The sequence below is a fragment of the Ranitomeya imitator genome, chromosome 5, assembly GCF_032444005.1.
Source record: "Ranitomeya imitator isolate aRanImi1 chromosome 5, aRanImi1.pri, whole genome shotgun sequence".
In the NCBI taxonomy this organism is placed as follows: Eukaryota; Metazoa; Chordata; class Amphibia; order Anura; family Dendrobatidae; genus Ranitomeya; species Ranitomeya imitator.
In genome coordinates, this window is record NC_091286.1 from 434,746,365 (window position 1) to 434,768,159 (window position 21,795).

At 41.8% G+C, this 21,795-nt stretch overlaps 2 protein-coding genes across 9 annotated transcripts in view; one reads left to right on the top strand and one right to left on the bottom strand.

Annotated features, from left to right (window-relative positions):
- LOC138638112 (IgGFc-binding protein-like) overlaps positions 1-5,699 on the top strand; it is a 246,804-nt gene extending 241,105 nt beyond the window's left edge. For all 8 annotated transcript variants that reach the window (XM_069727126.1, XM_069727130.1, XM_069727129.1 and 5 more), the window contains 6 exons: positions 523-653; positions 792-991; positions 1,686-1,824; positions 1,931-2,068; positions 3,921-4,020; positions 4,958-5,699. In XM_069727126.1, the coding sequence (XP_069583227.1) occupies positions 523-653; positions 792-991; positions 1,686-1,824; positions 1,931-2,068; positions 3,921-4,020; positions 4,958-5,222 (973 nt within the window). In that variant the 3' untranslated portion in view covers positions 5,223-5,699. The remainder of the gene's footprint in view (positions 1-522; positions 654-791; positions 992-1,685; positions 1,825-1,930; positions 2,069-3,920; positions 4,021-4,957) is intronic.
- Positions 5,700-7,685: 1,986 nt separating this feature from the next.
- The window catches only part of LOC138638114 (probable cation-transporting ATPase 13A4), a 385,556-nt gene continuing 371,446 nt past the window's right edge, over positions 7,686-21,795 (bottom strand). The window contains exons 29-30 of the mRNA XM_069727134.1: positions 16,952-17,032; positions 7,686-9,493 (exon numbers count right to left, since the gene is read on the bottom strand). Of these exons, the coding sequence (XP_069583235.1) occupies positions 9,248-9,493; positions 16,952-17,032 (327 nt within the window). The 3' untranslated portion in view covers positions 7,686-9,247. The remainder of the gene's footprint in view (positions 9,494-16,951; positions 17,033-21,795) is intronic.

Consider the following 21,795-nt stretch of genomic DNA (forward strand, 5'->3'; position numbering starts at 1 on the left):
ACACCTTTCTATCACAGACAGCAGTATATTTTTACACAATATGCACTACACTAGTGGCAAGGAAGGGTCTGATAATTCCCTACAAGCAGCAATAAACCTTTGGCACACATGGCCCTGTTGCTGTATCACTGTTTGTCCCTTCTTAAACTAGTTTTGGTAGGTACTTGTTACTGAACTACTGCATACCAGTAATGTCCCTCAAGACTTGACAATTTGTATTTGCTTTGATCCAGTTGTCTAGACATAACAATTTGTTAAAGTTACTCGGATCCTTATTTTTGCCATTTTTCTTTCTTCCAACACATGAGCTTTAAGAACAGACTGTTCATTTGCTGTCTAATATGTCCTCCTTACAGGGGCCATTATCACATGTTAATCAGTGCTTTCTACTTAAATGGTCAGTGGTGTTAATGGTTAATCTGCTAATGGTATGCATCTGATGAAATATTTTTTCTTTATTATTAATCTTTGTTGCCATACATTGCATTGGGTTACTTATTAGCTATCTTACTATTTTTTAAGGGACTGTATATTTGACACATGTGCTGAGTTCCAAAGTAAAGAATTACTCTGCAATAATCTTGAACAATACGCAATTGCCTGTCAGCAAAATGATACTATAGTTGATGGATGGAGGCAAGCCACGGGTTGTGGTGAGTAATTGAGTTTTAACTGTCTGTTAAAACTCATATTGTTTATCAGTTTTCTTTCTTTCTTCTAATAAATAGAAATGATTAGCATTAATAATTCACGACATGCCATGTTATAATTTTATTTTATTTTGCCAACAGGAATGACTTGTGATAGCAACAGTGTCTACTCAGATCGCATGAGTGCCTGCCCAGCAACCTGCAGCAACATGGCATCTGAGGCTGAATGTGAGGTGCCTTCATGTGAAGGATGTCAGTGTAAAGAAGGCTACATTCTTAGCAATTATGAGTGTGTACCATATAGCGAGTGTGGATGCAGCTACCTCAATAAATACCACAAGGTACATCAACCTAGACTATACAGTTAGAAAAATAAATAATTCTCCAAAGTGTTAAAATACCCTAACTCACTTAAGGCTGGTCCTACATGTTAAATATACTCTGGCACCTCTAAAAATCCTCATAAATTACAGTAGTCAGTGCTGAAAGCTCTTAAGTGCACTCGTAATTAGGAAAACTTCTTGTATTCCTTCATCATTCAGTGTTTAGCCTATTTGCAGGCTCACAGCATGATTATGCTACTAATGTAAGTTACATCTCCCTAGTCTTATGCTTACCAGCCGCTGCCTTCATCTGTTATCCACGCCGCTTCAGTCGGTCAATCGCCAGCAGTTTGTAACCTGACGGATCACTCCAGTATTTGCTGGGGGAGCAGGAGGTTACGGTTCAATGCATGTCTGTGAGAGCCTCATTCTGTCTGTCATAGACTTGTATTGAGAGCCTGTGATTGCTACCTCTTACTCTTGGTCAGTCAGTAGGTTACAAGTTGGTGGTGCAGGGCCAGAAGTGAGCCAGGAATAGCTGACGATGGTTGGTAAGTATAATACCAGGGTCAGAGATAGTAGATTAGTAGCACCACTCCAGCACTGAAATAAAACTTAAAAAAAATTTGATTCTGTGTAAATGACTCCTTTCACAATTCTTTAAACAAAAAGATAGAATAAAGTCTAACCTTGGATTTTACTTGGCTTTCAGAAAGGGGAATCATTTATTACAGACGATTGCTCACAGAGCTGTACTTGCTTAGACACCTTATCTGTAAGTTGTGATGCAATGGAGTGCGGGCCAGGAGAAGAATGTACAACTGCCAGTCAGATTCGAGGATGCTATATCCGTAAGTAATGAAAAATTAGATTGTTTTATAAGAAGTAATAACGCAATGAAATGTTAACTAAATTATTAGAATATACATTCATTATATGTTTTTTATATTATTACAGCAAGCCCTTGTCTAGAGAACCCTTGTGAAAATGGTGGTACTTGTGTAGAGTTGCCAGTAGAAGGAAATTCAACTAGTAGATGGAGCTGTCTGTGCCCTAGCACCCACACTGGAATGTACTGCGAAGACGAAAAGGAGGGTATGTGCCTGCTTCATCATTTGTACCAATATAGAAAGCTATATGGATATTTTAGATAATATTTTATAATCAAAAAGTAGTCAATAAAGTATTTTGAAAAATCTAATGCCCTAAAAATAAGTTTCCTTTCTGAAGAATACCCATTGCTGTGGCCTAAAATCTGGCTTATACATAGCGACTGCAAGCCCTTGAGGGCAGGATCCTCTTTCCTTTTGTACCAGTCGGTGACTCATTTTCTTAAAGATTACTGTATTGTTTTTGATTATGTATACTTCTTTTCAAATATAAAGCACCATGAAATAAATGGCGCTATAATAATAAATGATAATAATAACAGGTGATGTCAGTTCAATTGCTGTAGATGGATGTCTTGAATATATAGTGGTTCACGAAAACAAGTATCCTATATTACACTGTATATAATATACTAATATAATACTAATATAATAATATACACATTTTACAAGTTTATACATTTGAACCCCTTAATGACCAAGCCACATTTTTCAAATCTGATACATCACTTTACGTGGCAATAAGACCGGAGTGCATACACATATCTCAGTTATTGTGAGATTGTTTTATCTTGAAACATTATACTTCATGCTAGAGGCAAATGTAATTCTATGTTTTGCATAGATTTATTAAAAAAAATCAGACATCTGACAAAAGTTTAATTTTTTTTTGGATGCTTTCCTGAAACGGAAAGTACTTGCAAGCAGCATAATACAAAGAATAGCAGGTTTACCCAGCTCCGCCTACTGCAAAGGATTCTGGGTAAACCTGCTATTCTTTGTATTATGCTGCTTGCAAGTACTTTCCGTTTCAGGAAAGCATCCACTATGTATTTCCTTTAAGTAGAGGGCTTTTCGGTCTCTTTCGTCCCGCTACATTTAGCCCAACTTGGGTCTCTCCCTAAGGTGGCTAGCATATATGTAATTTTTTTTTGTAATTTTCAAATTTTGAATGTTCAAATCATTAATCCTAACACACCACACAAAAAGTTATTAGATAATATTTACCTTATATATGTCTTTCATCACCACTATTTGTGAAATTTCCATTCATTTTGTTAAGTTGTTAGGTTTAAAAATTTAGCAGTAATTTTTTCTTTGTTTCAAAGAAAATTACAAAACTTTTTCTTTTAGGGACTTAGGATAGGTTCCAATAGTGTTAATGGGACCGCGCTAACGGACAGCGTTGCACGGCGAAATTAACGCAGTGCAGCGCTTCCATTAGCGCGCCCATTCACGGCAATGGGAACGCGCATCACTAGCGAGTGCCATGTTCGGCACGGGCTAGCGATGCGCCGGTGTTTTCTGGCGCGCCACGGACGCTGCTTGCAGCGTCCGAGGCGCGCCCGCGGTCCGTTGCCCCGCTCTCGCAGATCGGGGATCTGCGAGAGCGGGGACGTTAACGCGACCCCGAAACGCGGCCCCATAAAAAACATTGCGCTAGGGCTAGCGCTAAACGGATTGCACTAACACAATGTGACCCTAGCCTTATTCAGTTTTGAAGTGACTTTGAGGGATCTATATATTGGAAACCTCCCAAAGTGATACATTTTATAAAAACGCACCAGTCAACATACTCAAAACTGCTGTCTGGTAGTTTATTAACCCTTCTGGGGCTTTTCAGGAATTAACACAAAGTACAACGACAGAAATGAAAAATGTTATTTTTACCAATTACATTTAAATACCCCCCTAGTTAGAAACCCTAGGGCAATTACTAGGGTCTATGAACATTTGTTTTTCAGATCAAGAAATAATTATAGCTTTAGAACAAAAAAGAAATGTACACATAATGAGAATATTAAGCATACATTTATGCCTCTTCTTCTCTTTTCCAGAAAATGCAGTTATAATCTACATAGTGATTGGCGTCATTGTTGGAGTGTTTGTCATCTGCATAGTTTTTATGGTTATTGCATATTTCTACCTCAAATCCAAGTAAGTGATCATAAAGAAGGAACAAGAGCTTTTCTTAAAAACAGTCTCTGACTCTGCCGGAGCCCTACTTATCCTTGACAGCGCCAACATTTATGGATCAGGCGCTCAGCAGAAATGTGCATCAGACGTCCTGCTGTCAGCATCTGCATGATCAAGGATAAAGTTTTTACATGAAAACTCATCTTAGTGGTCCCCTAACATGTTTTCACAAAGACTTATAAAACTATCAAGTGCACATTTTAAAAAACTATAATTGATCTTAAAATACGGTTTCTACATTGCAAAATTTTTGCATACTATGTGAAACAGTCCAATTTTGCCTAGATTAAAATCTCAGTGCAACAAATGCATGAGACTTTTGGACATATGGAGAGGTATTTTCATGTATTCAATGGAATTTACAATATTTTTATTCTTTGTAACATTACTAATGTGTCATTTATTACTAAAAGATGTACTTAACTGTTACTTGTAAAACATGATTGATTTTCTATGAAACATAGATTCTCATATTCCAAGCACTAATTTCCTAATATTGATTTGTTCAGTCACTGACATTTCTTTTGTATAGAAATATAAATTCTACTCTGGATTTCACCAGTGTCAGATGGTTGTACTGATGGCTTGGTTCACACTAACCGTTAGAATTCCGCTTTTCTGTTCTATTATAAAAAGAGTAAGCCAGAAAAACACACAAGAAATTGAACCATCATATTATGACAGCAATCGGTGCCATAGGGGCCAAACTGATACTGGGTTTGTCATGTCCGTCATTTTACCAAAAAAATTAGTGCATCTTTTTATTTTGGTGAAATTGACGGAGCTTGAGAGCCAGGAACCTCAGAGTCAAGTGTGAACAAAACCAAACATAAGTTTTATTGCATCATATTACATTGTCTGTATGAAGGATAACAATTGCTTCTTTCTATTGTTATAGAAAAAAGAAGAATGGGATTTTGGTTTCCAGTGTTTCCTCCATTGGCGATGGAAGAGTCAGCGGATCAATCAGATCAATAAACATGGAATATAATGAACCACAAGTACAGCTGAACCTTGGATTCAATGAAAACTTCCAGGCCAGGGACAATGTTCATGTAATAGGGGAGAATAAAGAATCTGGATCACAAATTAATCTAGGATTTGAAGATGATGATGCCGTTAATGGATATGTAAATGAGACCGATGAAGTGACTGTATTCTAAATCTTATAAGTTCTTAAAAATCCCATTTGAGTCTACTCTACCTGGGACATTTCAGATGTGCAATACGTCGAGTTCAAGAGCAATCTAAGAACAAGTGATAAAAATAAACATCACAGGAATGATAGAGAGTTCACAGAGTAGGAACTGTATGATGTACTACACTGCAATGACCCAGGCAATAAAAAGTATCAACATACTGTAGATCTGATTAAATATTTAACCATAGACTAGAACACAGAGTTTTTTTTTTATTCTGTATACATGAATTCATATTAACATACCTCTCTGTACCTTTGGACTTTGATCATTTGCAAAGTTTACACCTAATAAATGTATGTACATGTTTCATATATGTATTTGTACTTTATCCAATGATAATTTATAATATGTTAACGTCTCTGTAATTATAATGTACTGTATGTAAAAATGTAACATTATGGACATTTGAAAAACAAAAATAAAAACACAGCATATTTACAGTGTGTAGATATCAATTTTTATGAATAATTGCTCACTCTGCAGGAATGAGCACATATTACAGTTTAGAGGGGGTACTGGTTGCGCACAGCATAAGCATAGGTTTTCTTCCTAGTTATGCATTAGTAGTCTAAGGAACACATGGGCTACTTGCACAGTGAACAAGTCTGTATGATCATGTTCACACACCACCAAGAAACCTGAAGACACAAAAGAGAATAGTAAAACCAAAAACACTCAGTTTGAAAAAATGTTGCAGTAATCCGCAAGTGCTAGTAAAAGATGTAAAAAACAGGGTATTTGGTTGATACGTTTTTTGCAAAAAATGTATACTAAGCTGCTCTACCAATCTTCACGGTATACCCTTATCAGAGCAGTCCTAACTAATGTATGCAATCCCTATCTGATGTATTTAAAAACCTGATCATCTGTATATAACCTGTGTGAACAGGGTTCAGAGAGGAAAAATCCATGTGTGCATACAGGGTAGAACAGCTTTTGTGCAGATAGCCCAAGAGGAGTGGTGGAACTCCCCAGTCTTGTAGACACAAGAGAACAATTATGGAAACAGGAACACATGGGCTACTTGCACAGTGAACAAGTCTGTATGATCATGTTCACACATGCAGCTTAGTATACATTTTTTGCAAAAAACGTATCAACCAAATACCCTGTTTTTTACATCTTTTACTAGCACTTGCGGATTACTGCAACATTTTTTCAAACTGAGTGTTTTTGGTTTTACTATTCTCTTTTGTGTCTTCAGGTTTCTTGGTGGTGTGTGAACATGATCATACAGACTTGTTCACTGTGCAAGTAGCCCATGTGTTCCTGTTTCCATAATTGTTCTCTTGTGTCTACAAGACTGGGGAGTTCCACCACTCCTCTTGGGCTATCTGCACAAAAGCTGTTCTACCCTGTATGCACACATGGATTTTTCCTCTCTGAACCCTGTTCACACAGGTTATATACAGATGATCAGGTTTTTAAATACATCAGATAGGGATTGCATACATTAGTTAGGACTGCTCTGATAAGGGTATACCGTGAAGATTGGTAGAGCAGCTTAGTATACATTTTTTGCAAAAAACGTATCAACCAAATACCCTGTTTTTTACATCTTTTACTAGCACTTGCGGATTACTGCAACATTTTTTCAAACTGAGTGTTTTTGGTTTTACTATTCTCTTTTGTGTCTTCAGGTTTCTTGGTGGTGTGTGAACATGATCATACAGACTTGTTCACTGTGCAAGTAGCCCATGTGTTCCTGTTTCCATAATTGCTCTCTTGTGTCTGCAAGACTGGGGAGTTCCACCACTCCTCTTGGGCTATCTGCACAAAAGCTGTTCTACCCTGTATGCACACATGGATTTTTCCTCTCTGAACCCTGTTCACACAGGTTATATACAGATGATCAGGTTTTTAAATACATCAGATAGGGATTGCATACATTAGTTAGGACTGCTCTGATAAGGGTATACCGTGAAGATTGGTAGAGCAGCTTAGTATACATTTTTTGCAAAAAACGTATCAACCAAATACCCTGTTTTTTACATCTTTTACTAGCACTTGCGGATTACTGCAACATTTTTTCAAACTGAGTGTTTTTGGTTTTACTATTCTCTTTTGTGTCTTCAGGTTTCTTGGTGGTGTGTGAACATGATCATACAGACTTGTTCACTGTGCAAGTAGCCCATGTGTTCCTGTTTCCATAATTGTTCTCTTGTGTCTACAAGACTGGGGAGTTCCACCACTCCTCTTGGGCTATCTGCACAAAAGCTGTTCTACCCTGTATGCACACATGGATTTTTCCTCTCTGAACCCTGTTCACACAGGTTATATACAGATGATCAGGTTTTTAAATACATCAGATAGGGATTGCATACATTAGTTAGGACTGCTCTGATAAGGGTATACCGTGAAGATTGGTAGAGCAGCTTAGTATACATTTTTTGCAAAAAACGTATCAACCAAATACCCTGTTTTTTACATCTTTTACTAGCACTTGCGGATTACTGCAACATTTTTTCAAACTGAGTGTTTTTGGTTTTACTATTCTCTTTTGTGTCTTCATTAGTAGTCTAAGGCCTGAGTCTCAAATGATGACACATACCAGTCATAGGAAATTACATCAAAGAGGTTGCCATATATTTGAGGCCAATTACTTTTGAAAACTAAGACTACGGATGAAAAAGCAACACTGCAATGTTTTCATGAACTCATGTTTTAAAAAATATTGTCTTAAGGGGTTATATCACAGATAACTTCTTGAAGGCCTCATTCAGACAGCCGCGTGTGTCCACGTGCGCAAAAAATTGGCACAAGTGTCATCAGTGTTTTCTATCCGAGATTCATCAGTGTTCAGTCAGTTTTGATGGTCCGTGACTTTCACATATGGAAAAATTAATACATAAATTACAAAGCTTCTGTCATCCTTTAGACCACATTCATACGTTCAGTATTTGGTCAGTATTTACCTTAGTATTTTTAAGCCAAAATCAGGAAGGGAACAATCAGAGGAAATGTATAAGACTACGTGTCCACGATCCGGAATAGCAGCGCTTTGAACGCAGCTCACCTGCGCTGTGTCCAAAACACTGCCGTTCTACGATACAAGCACAGTGGCTGATGGGATTTATAGAAATCTTAAAACTAGTCTCCACAACAGAAATTTTCACAATAGAATGTATTGGATGCGGTAAATCAATGCACGCATGCGGATTTAACTTTGTGATTGAATGCAGCATTTTGGACGCTCCTGGTTTTGATTTATGTATACTGATGTAAAATACTCATCAAATACTGAACTTGTGAACGTGGCCTTACAATGTTAGTCACAGGCAGCACACAGACAGCATTGATGGCGTCCGTGTGCTGTAAATGATTTTCGTCCTTGATGCTGCAAGAAAAATGATGTCTCTGATTTTTGATACTGACAGACAGTAAGCAAAAAAATACAAACATATGAACAGCCACATAGAATATAATAGGTTTGTGTTCTATAAGTAAAAACCAACAATATATGACACATGTGAAAAACAGATATCTGAATGAGGCCTAAAAGTGGGTATATCATTATTTAATGGGTATACATCATCTTATTTATCTCACATTCTAGCAAAATTGAATATAGATTGTTGCTGATGTATGCATAAAAAATTAAAGTACAGTGTTAAAATGTCTTTAGCCCACTAACTACAGCTGATTACATAAGGATATTCTGATTAGCTCAGCTACAAGTATTATTATAGGGGTTGCCAGACTGACATAATCATGGTGTAGGCCATCAATAAGAGATTGGGGAACAACGGGTAAAATCTTCAGTGACTAGATATAAGCGATTTACGGCGTCAAACCTCAGCAGCACCATGCATTGCTTAGCAGCCGCTGCCGAGTACTAAACGTCATTTCTTACTAATTCCAGTACTCGGCATCATGGAGTGCCGGTTGTTGGACCCTAACTGATCTTAGATGTATGACCTATCCTATTTATTAGGTTCAGTGGCTTTTCATTAGCAAAATACGTATTTCTTTCAGGTTTTCTGCATTTACATTACAGCTACAATTGTTTTTTCACAATTATTTGGTGCAATGTTACAATGGGGGTTACTGTAAGTTAAAATGTTGCAATCCTCTGCAGCGACATTTTGGATGGCATAGTCTATTCTGTTCCTTGGGGGCCACTCTGGATCTTTCTGTATTTTTCTTTGCAACTTTCTGTATTGGCTCTTTGATTTGTAGTGAAACAGTCGCTTTATCCTGAGCCAGAGTTTTCTATTTTCAATAAACCACATCTAGGAAGAATAAAGATAAAAAAAAATAGTTGGTCCCAAATGGCAGTATAACAAGCTCACACTACGTATTAGGTATGAAGGATTTATACCAAATGGGTAGCTCTTGTGGTGCTCATTTCTTATTAGCAAAAGCAGTCCCAAGTAAATAAATTGCTTATTTGAGAAAATACATTCCCGTAGCTAACTGAGATGAAGTCACTCTCAAGGCATCTTATCACCAAACTATGAGATGTTGAAGGAGTTTGTGGGTTTCTGATGTGTGCAAAGTGAAACTCTTTTAGCTTGCACAGTGGGTGAAATAAGTATTAAACATGTCATCAATTTTCTAAGTACGGTAAATGTATTTCTAAACCTGCTATTGATATAAAATTATCGCCAGACATCAGTAACAAACCATCCAATCCACACAGACAAAGAAATGTAGATGTCCATAAATTAAGATATGTGTGATAATCAGAAAATACACATTAAAGAAGCATTCAACACACTTTTTGAAATGTATTTAACCCTGCTGTTTTGTTCGCATTTACTATACACTTGTAGTGTTCCGGGTCACTATGACCCGGCTTATTAACACTTCATACAAAAGCCTTTGTTGATGATGACAGCTTCAAGAAGCCTTCTGTATGGAGAAACTAATCACATGCATTGCTCAGGTGTGATTTTGGTCCATTCTTCCACACAAACACTCTTCAAAACCTCAAGGTTCTGTGGGCTCCTTCTATGAATTCTGAGTTTTAGTTCCTTTCATAAATATTGTATTGAAATCAGTTCAGAATTTTGACTGGGCCATTCTAGTAGCTATATTTTATTTCACTAAAACCAAGTGAGAGTTTCCTTGCCTGTGTGGTGAGGATCATTATCTAGCTGAAATGTCCACCCTTGTTTCATCTTCATCATTCTGGTAGATGGCAGCAAGAATTATCAAGAATGTCTCTGTACATTTGTCCATTCATTAGTTATATGAAGTTTGCCATTGCATTATACTGAAAAACAGCCACAGTATGATGTTCCCACCTCCAAATTTCAGTGTTGGTATGATATTTTGGGGTGATAGGCAATGACTTTTGGCCTCCAAGCATGTCATCCAAAGTGTTAAATTTTGGTCTCATCTGACCAGACTATACTTTTCCAGAATTTGACAGCCTTGTCTAAATGTTGTTAAGCAAACTTTAAACATGCTTGAGCATACTTTTTGTTCAGCAATGGATTCTTGGGTGATGAGCATGCATTCAAGCTATGGGGGTTCAGTACATTACTTACAGTTTTCTCTGAAACAATTGTACCTGCTGATTCCAGGTCTTTCTGTAGCTCTCCACAAGTGGTCCTTGGCTTTTGGACAACACTTCTGATAATTATTTTCACTCCTCCTGTTAAATCTTGAAGGGAGCAGCTGTTACTGTCCATTTCATGGTTAAATGATGATCTTTCCACTTCCGGATTATGGGCTCAACAGTGCCCTTCAGTAGTATAGAAATTATTCTGCAACCAATGCTATCAGTATATTTTTCAACAATAAGGTTGTGAAGGTTGTAACGAATGAAAGCGGAGGCACAGGTGAAGAAGTTCACATTCATTTTTTATTGATATTTTTGTGGAACCTCGGGACAACGGTACAGGGGACTCTGAAGGGGGCGTGACTACATGAGTCCCAGGCACCCATGGTAAGTCCCCTTGAACAGGGTTGGAATGCCTGGGGGACACGGGTAGTACCTCCAGTTAGACCCTTTACACGTGGCAGCTGTCCCACTGGGACAGATGGACAAGCAGGGTTAACAGATGTCGTGGAGCTGACACAGGTGGTACTGGCGTTGTCTAGATGTACAGATGTCTGAATGGTGGGATGTGATTGAACTGGCATAGACAGAATGGTCGTTTTCCAGGATAGCTGGGTAATACGTAGCTGAGACAAACAGTGTAAGCAGTTTGTAGGAGGGCCCATTCAGATGGATGTACCTGGAGGAGAGTCACACCTTATCTCCGGGCCGAAAGATTGGAGCATCCAGGCATCTTTTGTCCGCATGCCTCTTCATATGTTGTGAGGCTTTCTCCAAGACGACCTTGGTGTCGCTCCACACTTTTGAGAATTCCTCTGTAAAGGTGTCAGCTGCAGGGACGCCTGGAGACCGAGAGTTGGGAAGAGGGATCCCGGGTTGGAGTCCAAAGACAATTTGAAAGGGAGATCTTCCTAAGGATTCACTTACTTGATTGTTATACGAGAATTCCGCCCAAGGCAGCAACTTGACCCAGTCACCATGATGCGCATTAACGAAGTGACACAGGAATCCAGTCAAGATTTGACTGGTCCTCTCTACTTGCCCATTGGATTGAGGGTGGCATGCAGAAGAAAAGTCCAGTTCCACTTTCACTAATTTACAAACCACTCTCCAGAACTTGGAGGTGAACTGGACGCCCCGGTCGGACACAATGGAAACCCATGAAGACTGAATATGTGCTGTATGAAATGGTCAGCAAGCTCAGGAGCAGACGGAAGACCAGGTAACAGAATGAAGTGGGTGATCTTCGAGAAGCGAACCACCACTACCCAGATAACGGAAAAGCTGGAAGAGATGGGAAGATCCGAAATGAAGTCCATCACAATGTGATGCCAGGGAACTGAAGGAACAGAAAGAAGTAATAGCTGCCTGGGGGGCAGATTTTTAGCAGTCTTGTTGCAAGCACACGTAGGACAGTCTGCAATATATTCCTGGATATTTTTGCCCATGGTGGGCCGGCCAATTTGAAAGAGTGACCCCAACGGCGGACACAACTCCGGTCCAAAGTGGGCACCAGAGTCTTTCCCGGGGAAGCTGAGCAAGATTAACAGAGGCTACAGGCACCAACCTGGATGGCTCGTTGATGCGTTGCAGTTCTTCCTCAAAATCAGGAGGCAGGAACGCTTTAGAGAGTGCGATAGTTTAACATTCTTGTCAGCTGGATGAAAATGAAGGAAAAAATTAAATCAGGGAAGAAACCAGGCCCTCTTGGCTTGACGGGGATTCAGTCTCTGAGCAGATTGGAGATAAGCGAGGTTTATATGATCAGTGAAGATGACAACCTGATAGACTGCTCCCTCAAGGATGTCTCCACTCTAGCAGAGCCAACTTGATTGCCAACAATTCTTGATCTCCCATGAAACAGTTCCTTTCAGAAGTGCAAAAATCTTTGAGAAAAAAAGACAGGTGATCATACGACCAGTAGACTACTTCAGGGTGAGAACCACTCCAGAACCTATGGAGGAAGCACCAACCTCAAGCAAGAATTGCTTATCTGAATCTGGTCGATGGAGAACAGGTGCAGAATAGAAGGCCTGTTTTAGAGAAACAAAAGCTTCCTCTGCCTCGGGAGTCCAATCCTTGGTGTTTGAGCCTTTCTGAGTCAAAGCCAAGATGGCTGCCACTCGGGTGGAAAAGTGTGGAATGGTTAGAGGGTAGTAGTTGGCAAACCCCAGCAACCATTGTATGGCTTTCTGCCCGGATGGGCGAGGCCACTTAAGGATGGCGGACACATTATTCGGATCCATCTTTAACCCCATGGATGAGACTATATAACCGAGGAAAGGCAGAGAGGATTGATCAAAGAGGCACTTTTCAAATTCGGCATAAAGTCTACTCTCCCTGAGTCTTTGTAAGACCTGATGCATTTGCCTCCGGTCTGAGGCGAAGTCTGCAGAAAAGATCAGGATATCATCCAGGTAAACAACAACACAAGAATAGATCAGAGCTCTGAAAATGCCATTTACGAATTCCTGGAAAACTGTGGGTGCATTACTTAGGCTGGATGGCATTACCAGGTATTCATAGTGTCCATCCCAGGTGTTAAAAGCTGTTTTCCACTCATCTCCTTTACGTATACGAATCAGGTTGTAGGCCCCTCTGAGATCCAGTTTAGTAAAGATCTTGGCCCCTCTGAGTTGATCAAACATCCTTAAATAAGAGGTAACGGGTACCTGTTCTTTACCGTGATCTGGTTTAGCCCCCTGAAATCAATACAGGGCCATAGAGATCCGTCTTTTTTCTTCACGAAGATGAATCCTGCCCCTGCCGGCGAAGATGACTTCTGAATAAGTCCTCTGGCCAGGTTCTCCTGGATGTAATCAGACATGGACTGGGTCTCTGCTTGAGAAAGAGGATAGATTCACTCTTGCGGAGGAGATGTTCTTGGGAGCAGATCAATCGGTCAGTCATATGAGCTGTGCAGAGGTAGTCTCTCAGCTTCCTTTTTCCTGAAGACATCAGCGAAGGCCCAGTAAGAGGAAGGTAGACCCGACAGGGCAGTTGGCTGGACTGGAGGTGGAACAGGTTGAACAGAGATGATACACCGGTCTGAGCAGGAGTCCCCCCAGCTCCGAACCTCTCCTGTCTACCAATTTAAGACTGGTTCATGCATCTAGAGCCAGAGTAGACCTAAAAGCAAGGGGTGAGACAAACCAGACAACACATAAAAGTGGATTCTTTCTGAATGCGTTAGACCTACCCGAAGTTCCACTGGCACAGGGTCATAGGTTTGCTATCCACTGATGTCACCTGCAACTAATCTGGAAGATGCTGGACTGGTATCGGTCCACGACCGCCTGCTGAATGAGATTCCCGGCAGCTCCAGAGTCCAGGTGACAGAGTTCCAAAAATGTTACTGTGCCAAGGGCTTAGGAGATGGTTATTTGCAGTGATGGAGAGAGGTGTTCATTACCTAGGGAGTTTCCCAACTTCTTTGGGCAGGAGCGGATCAGATGCTTAGAACTACCACAGTAGAAACAGCTCCCCTCCAGGCGACGCGCCTCCTGGTGGTGGTTGACCAAGCTTACTTGATCCACTTCCATAGCCTTAGGAGAAGAGGATGAATTCAGGGAGGCCGCAGGTTTTGGTGAACTTGAAAGTAGGCGGTAGGGCCTCTTATCATGTTTGATTTCCTTGGAACATTCCTGAAACCGTAGGTCTATCCGAGTTGTAGGCATGTCCTGTCCCCCCAGGTCATCCTTTACTCTTCCCAAAAGACCTTCCCAGATGGTGGCCACCAAGGCCTCGTTGTTCCAGGATAGCTCAGAAGAAAGGGTACATAACCGAACAGCATTCTGAGCCACTGTAAGAGCCTCCTGGCGTAGACGAAGAAGAACCGAAGGTGTCGACGTGACAAGACCAGGTTCATCAAAGGTCCTGAGGAATGCTTCCAGAAAAGACTGAAGATTAGTAACCAGAGGATTTCCAACAGTGGATTCAGCCAAGCGAGGGCCTCTCCAGCAGGGTGAGACATAATGATGCCCACCTTCGCCCGATCAGAAGCAAACAAATACCCAAGGAGCTCAAAGTGCAGCGTGCACTGGTTAAAGAACCCCTGACACTGAATGGGGTCACCATGGAAGCAGGTGGGGGCCGCCAGGTGAGGACCTTTTCTTGCTGTGCAACTAGATACCTGGATGCCGGTAGCAGAGATGGGTATAGTTGAGGAAATCAGGATTTCCATGCAAGTAGACAAGTTGCGCAGATAGGTCGTGATCTTCTCCTGTTGATCCCTCAGACAGGTAACCTCTTGACATAGATCCATGGTTGGAGGTACTTGGGATCCAGTGTATACCATGGCTGAGAGCAATCTGTAATGACTGAAAGCAGAGGCTCAAATGGTGAAGTTCACATTCGTTTTTTATTGATATTTTTGTGGAACCTCGGGACCACGGTCCAGGGGGCTCTGAAGGGGGCTTGACTACATGAGCCTCAGGCACCCGTGGTTGAACTGGGTCAGAAAGGAACGCCTGGGGGACACGGGTGCTACCTCCAGTTAGACCCCAGACACGTGTCAGCTGTCCCAGCGGGACAGACGGACAAGCAGGGTTAACAGATGTCGTGGAGTTGACACAGGTGGTACTGGCATTGTCCAGAGGTATGGATAGCTGAATGGGGGGCATGACAGAACTGGCGTAGACACAACAGTTGTCGTCCAGGATAGCCGGGTAATTGGTAGCTGATAGTCTGCAGAGACAACAGTGTAAGCGGAGAACTGGCAAAACACTTCAGAAGCTAAAGCACACACTAGCCAAAACTGGAAACTAGCAACAGAGGATACTTGTTGCACCAGCATCCTCCCTATGGCAGAGGGGCTAGAAATAGTAATTACAAACATGCCAGTGGTCAGAAGTACTCTACCTGAGAACCTGCTGGCCGCCTGCCAGGAAGCAGGGGGAAGAGGGGAATTAGATGCTGCAGCAGGATGGCGTGGGGACTGGCACAGAGTTGGAGTCGTGACGGGGACCCCTTGAAGGTACAGGACCTGGACCGGGTGTAACAAAAGTCTTGAGATAGCTAACTGGACTTACCCATCTGAGATGTTGTTTGTGTGGTAGTTGGTAATGAGACACATTTTTTATAGGGTATTAGTTTAATCAGCTGATATTATTTTTCACTAAGTTGCAAGATTGCTTTCTAATTTCTGATAAACTTCAGCTAGTGTCATGATTTTTCATGGTTTTTTGCACCTCTGTTTCTTCATGTGCTCAATACTTTTTTCCTGTGTAATTTCTAATTAATACATATAACTTAATTTATGGACATCTGTGGTTTGATTTTTTTGCCTGGGTGGATTGGATGGGTTGTTACCCATCCAATCCACACCTCATGGGAATTTCATGTCACTAGCACTTTTAGAACTATATATATTTAAAAAAAATTGGTGACTTGTTCAAAACTGATTTCATCCACTGTTTCTTTCCATTTCTTGTCACAGAGTTGGTGGCAGAGTGTCTTGGAGAGCTACATCTACATCTGTACACAATTGTACTCAGGTTAAGACTCACAAGTGTCTACAATACCTCTAATGAACATTAGATGGTGGTGGAGATAAAATAAGAAGCCTGTGAGGAGGAAACTGAGCTTTACAAGTTAGCAGTAAGGAGGCTTGCAAGATCTACCATTCCACAATGTGTGGTCTCTCAGTATATCGTAGTCTACAATTTGGTCAGCACTGATCTAGCATAATGAAGGAGTAGAGGCCTTGATTACAGTTATGTGTCATTTACTGGACTGTGTTTTGCCTTTTCAATACAATCAGTATTTTATCAGCAGGAGATTACAGGACAACTGTCCTCGTGCATCCTAGTACAACCACACCACCAGCACTGATGTACACAGAAAACTTTGCTGTGGCCAGGGTTATACAGAGCTCAACAACTGAGCTTTGCTAGAACTACAGTAGAGAAAAACTTTAAATCTATCATAACTGCTGCACCCAGTATACCAAGGTCGCAGTAATTATGGTCTCAGCTCCTACCTCATGGTGCTGTCAGATTACATAGCAAAGATCTACTGAAAGATTCCCTTTAAAATAGATAATGGTTTTAACATAAGCATCTCAATGCCTGTTTTTCCTCTTTCTGTCTATTTTGACAATATGGCAAGAAGTGCATTATTTTGCTTGCTAAAAGTTTTCATAGTAAGTAGTTAATGAACAAAATGCTCCAGGAGCATTTACCTCCGCAATGTATGACACAATGAAGAGAACAAGCACCATGATCAAGATGTACACTCTCCAGTAATATGGAGTACACACCAGCTGAATAATGAATAAAAAGAGACATGAGTGAGCAATGATTTATACAAACAATAATACCTAAAAATACATAATGAATCAAACTGTTTTGATTGTTATTATTTAGGATAAGGGAAAAATCAGAAAATTAAAATAATTTTAACAAATGTCATAGTTTATAATATTGACATAGATTCCAACAAAAATGAAAATGCATCGTATTTGAATTTGTTTTATCTCAACAGATGGCTTATGTGAATATGAAATATATGTGCATGCAATGGGCTTTAAAAGTGAGCCTGTCATCGGATTTATGGTTCCCAATCTGTAGGTAGCATAAAATAGTGACAGAAACTCTGATTCCAAAGGGGTGTCACTTAGGAAGATCCTTGCGACAGTTTTTATAAAAATCATTGTTTTATCTGTTGCAGATCTGCTAGTTATCCCAACAAAGTGCTTTTTACAATCCTGCCTTCACTATTAACTGACAGATTTCTCTGCACACTGTGCATAGGAAGAAATATGCCAGTCAATGGTGAAGGGTAGAGCAGGAGTGCCAGGAGACCATGAACATCAAGGACTTCACAGCGCAGTTCATAATGAGGATACAGCAGAAATATTATGTTTTATCAAAACTACAGCAAGAAGCCCAACAAGTGGCACACCACTGAAATAAGGCTCACTGCCTTAGTGACGTAGTGACATAGATTTTTAATGAAATAAGGATTTCCTTATAGACACAGTGTTTTATAACAGCAAGTTAAAAAAGCCATCATAGTTATCTTGTTTAGTCTGAGTTCACTTTTGGAAACTCTGTTACCATTTTCTTTGACTAACGATGAGTGGATAAGGAAAATGTTTAATTCTCCTGTCCATATTGGATTTTCTCATGAAATTCGATTTACAGAGAAGTTATTAGTTGTGAATTTAATGTCCTTCATTTTGTTTTATGTTCACTCCAAACCCTAGAATGTAATAAGCGTAAGATGTAAAAATTAAAAAAAAATCCTAAAACTCTCCTCTCCAGCCCCTTCATTAACAAACCCTGGGATGGCTCGCACAAGCTCATGTAAGGTCATGATGTTATGATATGCACCATGAACTTCCCATACCCCATCAGGGGTGGAATTACCAGCCTAGTAGGCTCAGGGATCAGCGTTTGCGGCAGGGATAAGAAGATGTGACGATGATAATGAGGAGTGGAGTGTGAGAGAGAGGAGAGGAGCGGTATGGTGAGCAGTAGTTTTTAAAATATTTTAACTATTGATGCTCCTTTATTCCGCATGAATAGTGTTGAGCATTCCGATACTAAAATATCGGGTATCGACAGATATTCGCTGTATCGGAGTTCCGATATTGAGTTCCGATACCTTTAGAATATTGAATACCGGAATTGGAAGTTCCCATAATGCAATGAGCCAGTTTGACTTTATTCAGCCAGTGAGGATCCTAAGAAGTGTGGGCACATCCTGTTAGGCATGTTAACTAATGGCATGGCTGTGATTGGCTGCTGAAATTATGTCATTATGCACTATAAAAGCCGCCGCCACCATTTTGGGTTCACTCTGACGTGAATTTACTTAGGGACAGGATGCTGCTGTTCTGACTCTGAGGGACAGTTTGAGCTAGCGATTTGCTTTATTGTGGTTTACCCAGGCTACTTTAGCAACCGCTGTGTGAGAAGCTTTCTTTTGCCTTGCAACACTGTTCACGGCTGTCTGCGATGTCTCTGTGTATGAGTGCAGCTCACGCTGTAGTGTGTTCTGCAGCCACCTCCGGTTGTAGTCCGATCAGCGTGTGTCACTGCCTCATACATTTGTCCTTTTTTGCATTAGTGCTGCTCATTTTTCCTGATTTCTCCTATTAGTGTGGTTCCATCCATATCCAGCTAGGTTGCTTGCAAACACTATATAATAGTAGATAGATAGATATTGGAGCCTTTCTGCAGTCTTGCAGCGCTAGTGCACAGTTCTCTGCACTGTTCACGGCTGTCTGCGAGGTCTGTGTGTGTGAGTGCAGCTCATACTGTAGTGTGTTTTGTAGCCACCTCCGGTTGTAGTCCGCTCAGCGTGCGTCACTGCCTCATACATTGCCCTTTTTTGCATTAATGCTGCTCATTTTTCCTGATTTCTTCTATTAGTGTGCTTCCATCCGTATCCAGCTAGATTGCTTGCAAACACTATATAGGAGTAGATAGAGGAGCCTTTCTGCAGCCTTGCAGTGCTAGTGCACAGTTCTCTGCACTGTTCGTGGCTGTCTGCGAGGTCTGTGTGTGTGAGTGCAGCTCACGCTGCAGTGTGTTCTGCAGCCACCTCCTGTTGTAGTCCGCTCAGCGTGCATCACTGCCTCATACATTGTCCTTTTTTGCATTAGTGCTGCTCATTTTTCCTGATTTCTCCTATTAGTGTGGTTCCATCCATATCCAGCTAGGTTGCTTGCAAACACTATATAATAGTAGATAGATAGATATTGGAGCCTTTCTGCAGTCTTGCAGCGCTAGTGCACAGTTCTCTGCACTGTTCACGGCTGTCTGCGAGGTCTGTGTGTGTGAGTGCAGCTCATACTGTAGTGTGTTTTGTAGCCACCTCCGGTTGTAGTCCGCTCAGCGTGCGTCACTGCCTCATACATTGCCCTTTTTTGCATTAATGCTGCTCATTTTTCCTGATTTCTTCTATTAGTGTGCTTCCATCCGTATCCAGCTAGATTGCTTGCAAACACTATATAGGAGTAGATAGAGGAGCCTTTCTGCAGCCTTGCAGTGCTAGTGCACAGTTCTCTGCACTGTTCGTGGCTGTCTGCGAGGTCTGTGTGTGTGAGTGCAGCTCACGCTGCAGTGTGTTCTGCAGCCACCTCCTGTTGTAGTCCGCTCAGCGTGCATCACTGCCTCATACATTGTCCTTTTTTGCATTAGTGCTGCTCATTTTTCCTGATTTCTCCTATTAGTGTGGTTCCATCCGTATCCAGCTAGATTGCTTGCAAACACTATAGAGGAGCCTTTCTGCAGCCTTGCAGTGCTAGTGCACAGTTCTCTGCACTGCTCACTGCTGTCTGTGATGTCTGTGTGTGTGAGTGCAGCTCACGCTCTAGTGTGTTCTGCAGCCACCTCCGGTTGTAGTCTGCTCAGCATACGTCACTACCTCCTACATTGCCTGCTGCGGGCACCAGTGACTCAGCATCCCCCAGTTTTACCAGGGAACAGTCCTTTATGCGCAGCTTTGTAGGAGCTTGCCATAGCCCACTGCTGCGGGAAGAACAAATTGAAGCCATTGTCGGATGGATGGCAGCTAACGCATTGACTTCAATTAGTTCCAGATCCTCTCAGGTCCTGAGCACTGAAGAGCACCCATCTGTCTCTTCACCACCTGCCAAATTGCCCAGGCAGTCAGAGAGCCCTGGACAGGAGCCATCTCTACTTCTGTTCTCTGAATCTCTTGGCTTGGAAAGAGGGGGCCAACCAAGCAGCATTCTAGAATTTGAAGAAGAAGTAGTATGCAGTGATGTGCAAGAGTTTTGTCTCTCTGAATCTGAAGAGGCAGGTGGGCCAGTGCCTATGGTCAGCACACCTCAGTACGCATCTGATGATGAGACTCAGGTGCCACTTTCTGGTGCATACTGTGCTGTTGAGACTACCCATGAGAAGCAGTTGTTTGAAGAGGGTAGTGAAGATGATGAGGTCCTTGACCCTTCATGTCGCGAGGTACAGGAAGGTGGTGGGAGCAGCTCTAAGGAAGAGATTCCCAGAACGGCCAAAAAAGATGGGAGAAGGAGGGGCACACTCGGTTGCCTGTAGCCTCCACTTAGGCACCCATTAGGAGCATGCATCTTCCAAAACCCAAAACAGGCACTCCCAAGTCTTGCAGAGCCTGGTCCTTTTTTGACACAGTTGCAGATGACATTTGCTTTGTCAAATGCAAGCTGTGTAATCAGAAAGTGAAAAGAGGGAAAAGTGTCAGCAACCTCAATACCACAAAAATGTGGAAACATGTGCGGACCAAGACACATTGAAGACCCAGGCTGACCTACAGCGCCACCTACCACCTCTTCAGCTCATGTTGTAGCCTCTTCCTCCAGCTCACACACAGCTGGTTCGGCTTCCTCACAGGATCGCCATGGAAGAACCTCTGGCACTGTTGTACAGAGACACAGTGTCATTCCAACCACAGCACCACATTCCCTCTCATCCTCACACTCCCAGGCCAGTCTACAGCCATCGGTAGCACAGGCATGGGAGAAAAGGCGCCCATACTCGGCAAACCACCCCCGAGCACAGGCTCTGAATGCTGGCATTGCAAAACTACTGTCCCTTGAAATGCTATCATTCAGGCTGGTGGAGACTGACACCTTCTGTAACTTCATGGCATTGGTAGTCCCACAGTACAATGTGCCCAGCCGCTTTTATTTCAGCAGGCAAGCCGTCCCTGCCCTGCACAAGCATGTGGAGGGACACATAAAACATGCGCTACTGAACACCGTCAGTAGCAAGGTCCACCTCACCACCGATGCGTGGACCAGTCAGCATGGACAGGGACGATACCTTTCCCTCACTGCCCATTGGGTCAATGTTGTGGAGCCGGGTACAGATCTTGAGAGTGGCGCTGTATGTGTTCTGTCAACTCCAAGGATTGCAGGAATCCAGTCTGTACACATTGACTCCTCCTCATACTCCAGTTCCTCTGAATCAGCGCTGCAGGAGCCATCACGCTCTACCTCCACATGGACCCGTGAACGCTTACCTGTTACGACCGATATGAGCACAGCCACGGCCAAATGTCATCAGGCCGTATTAA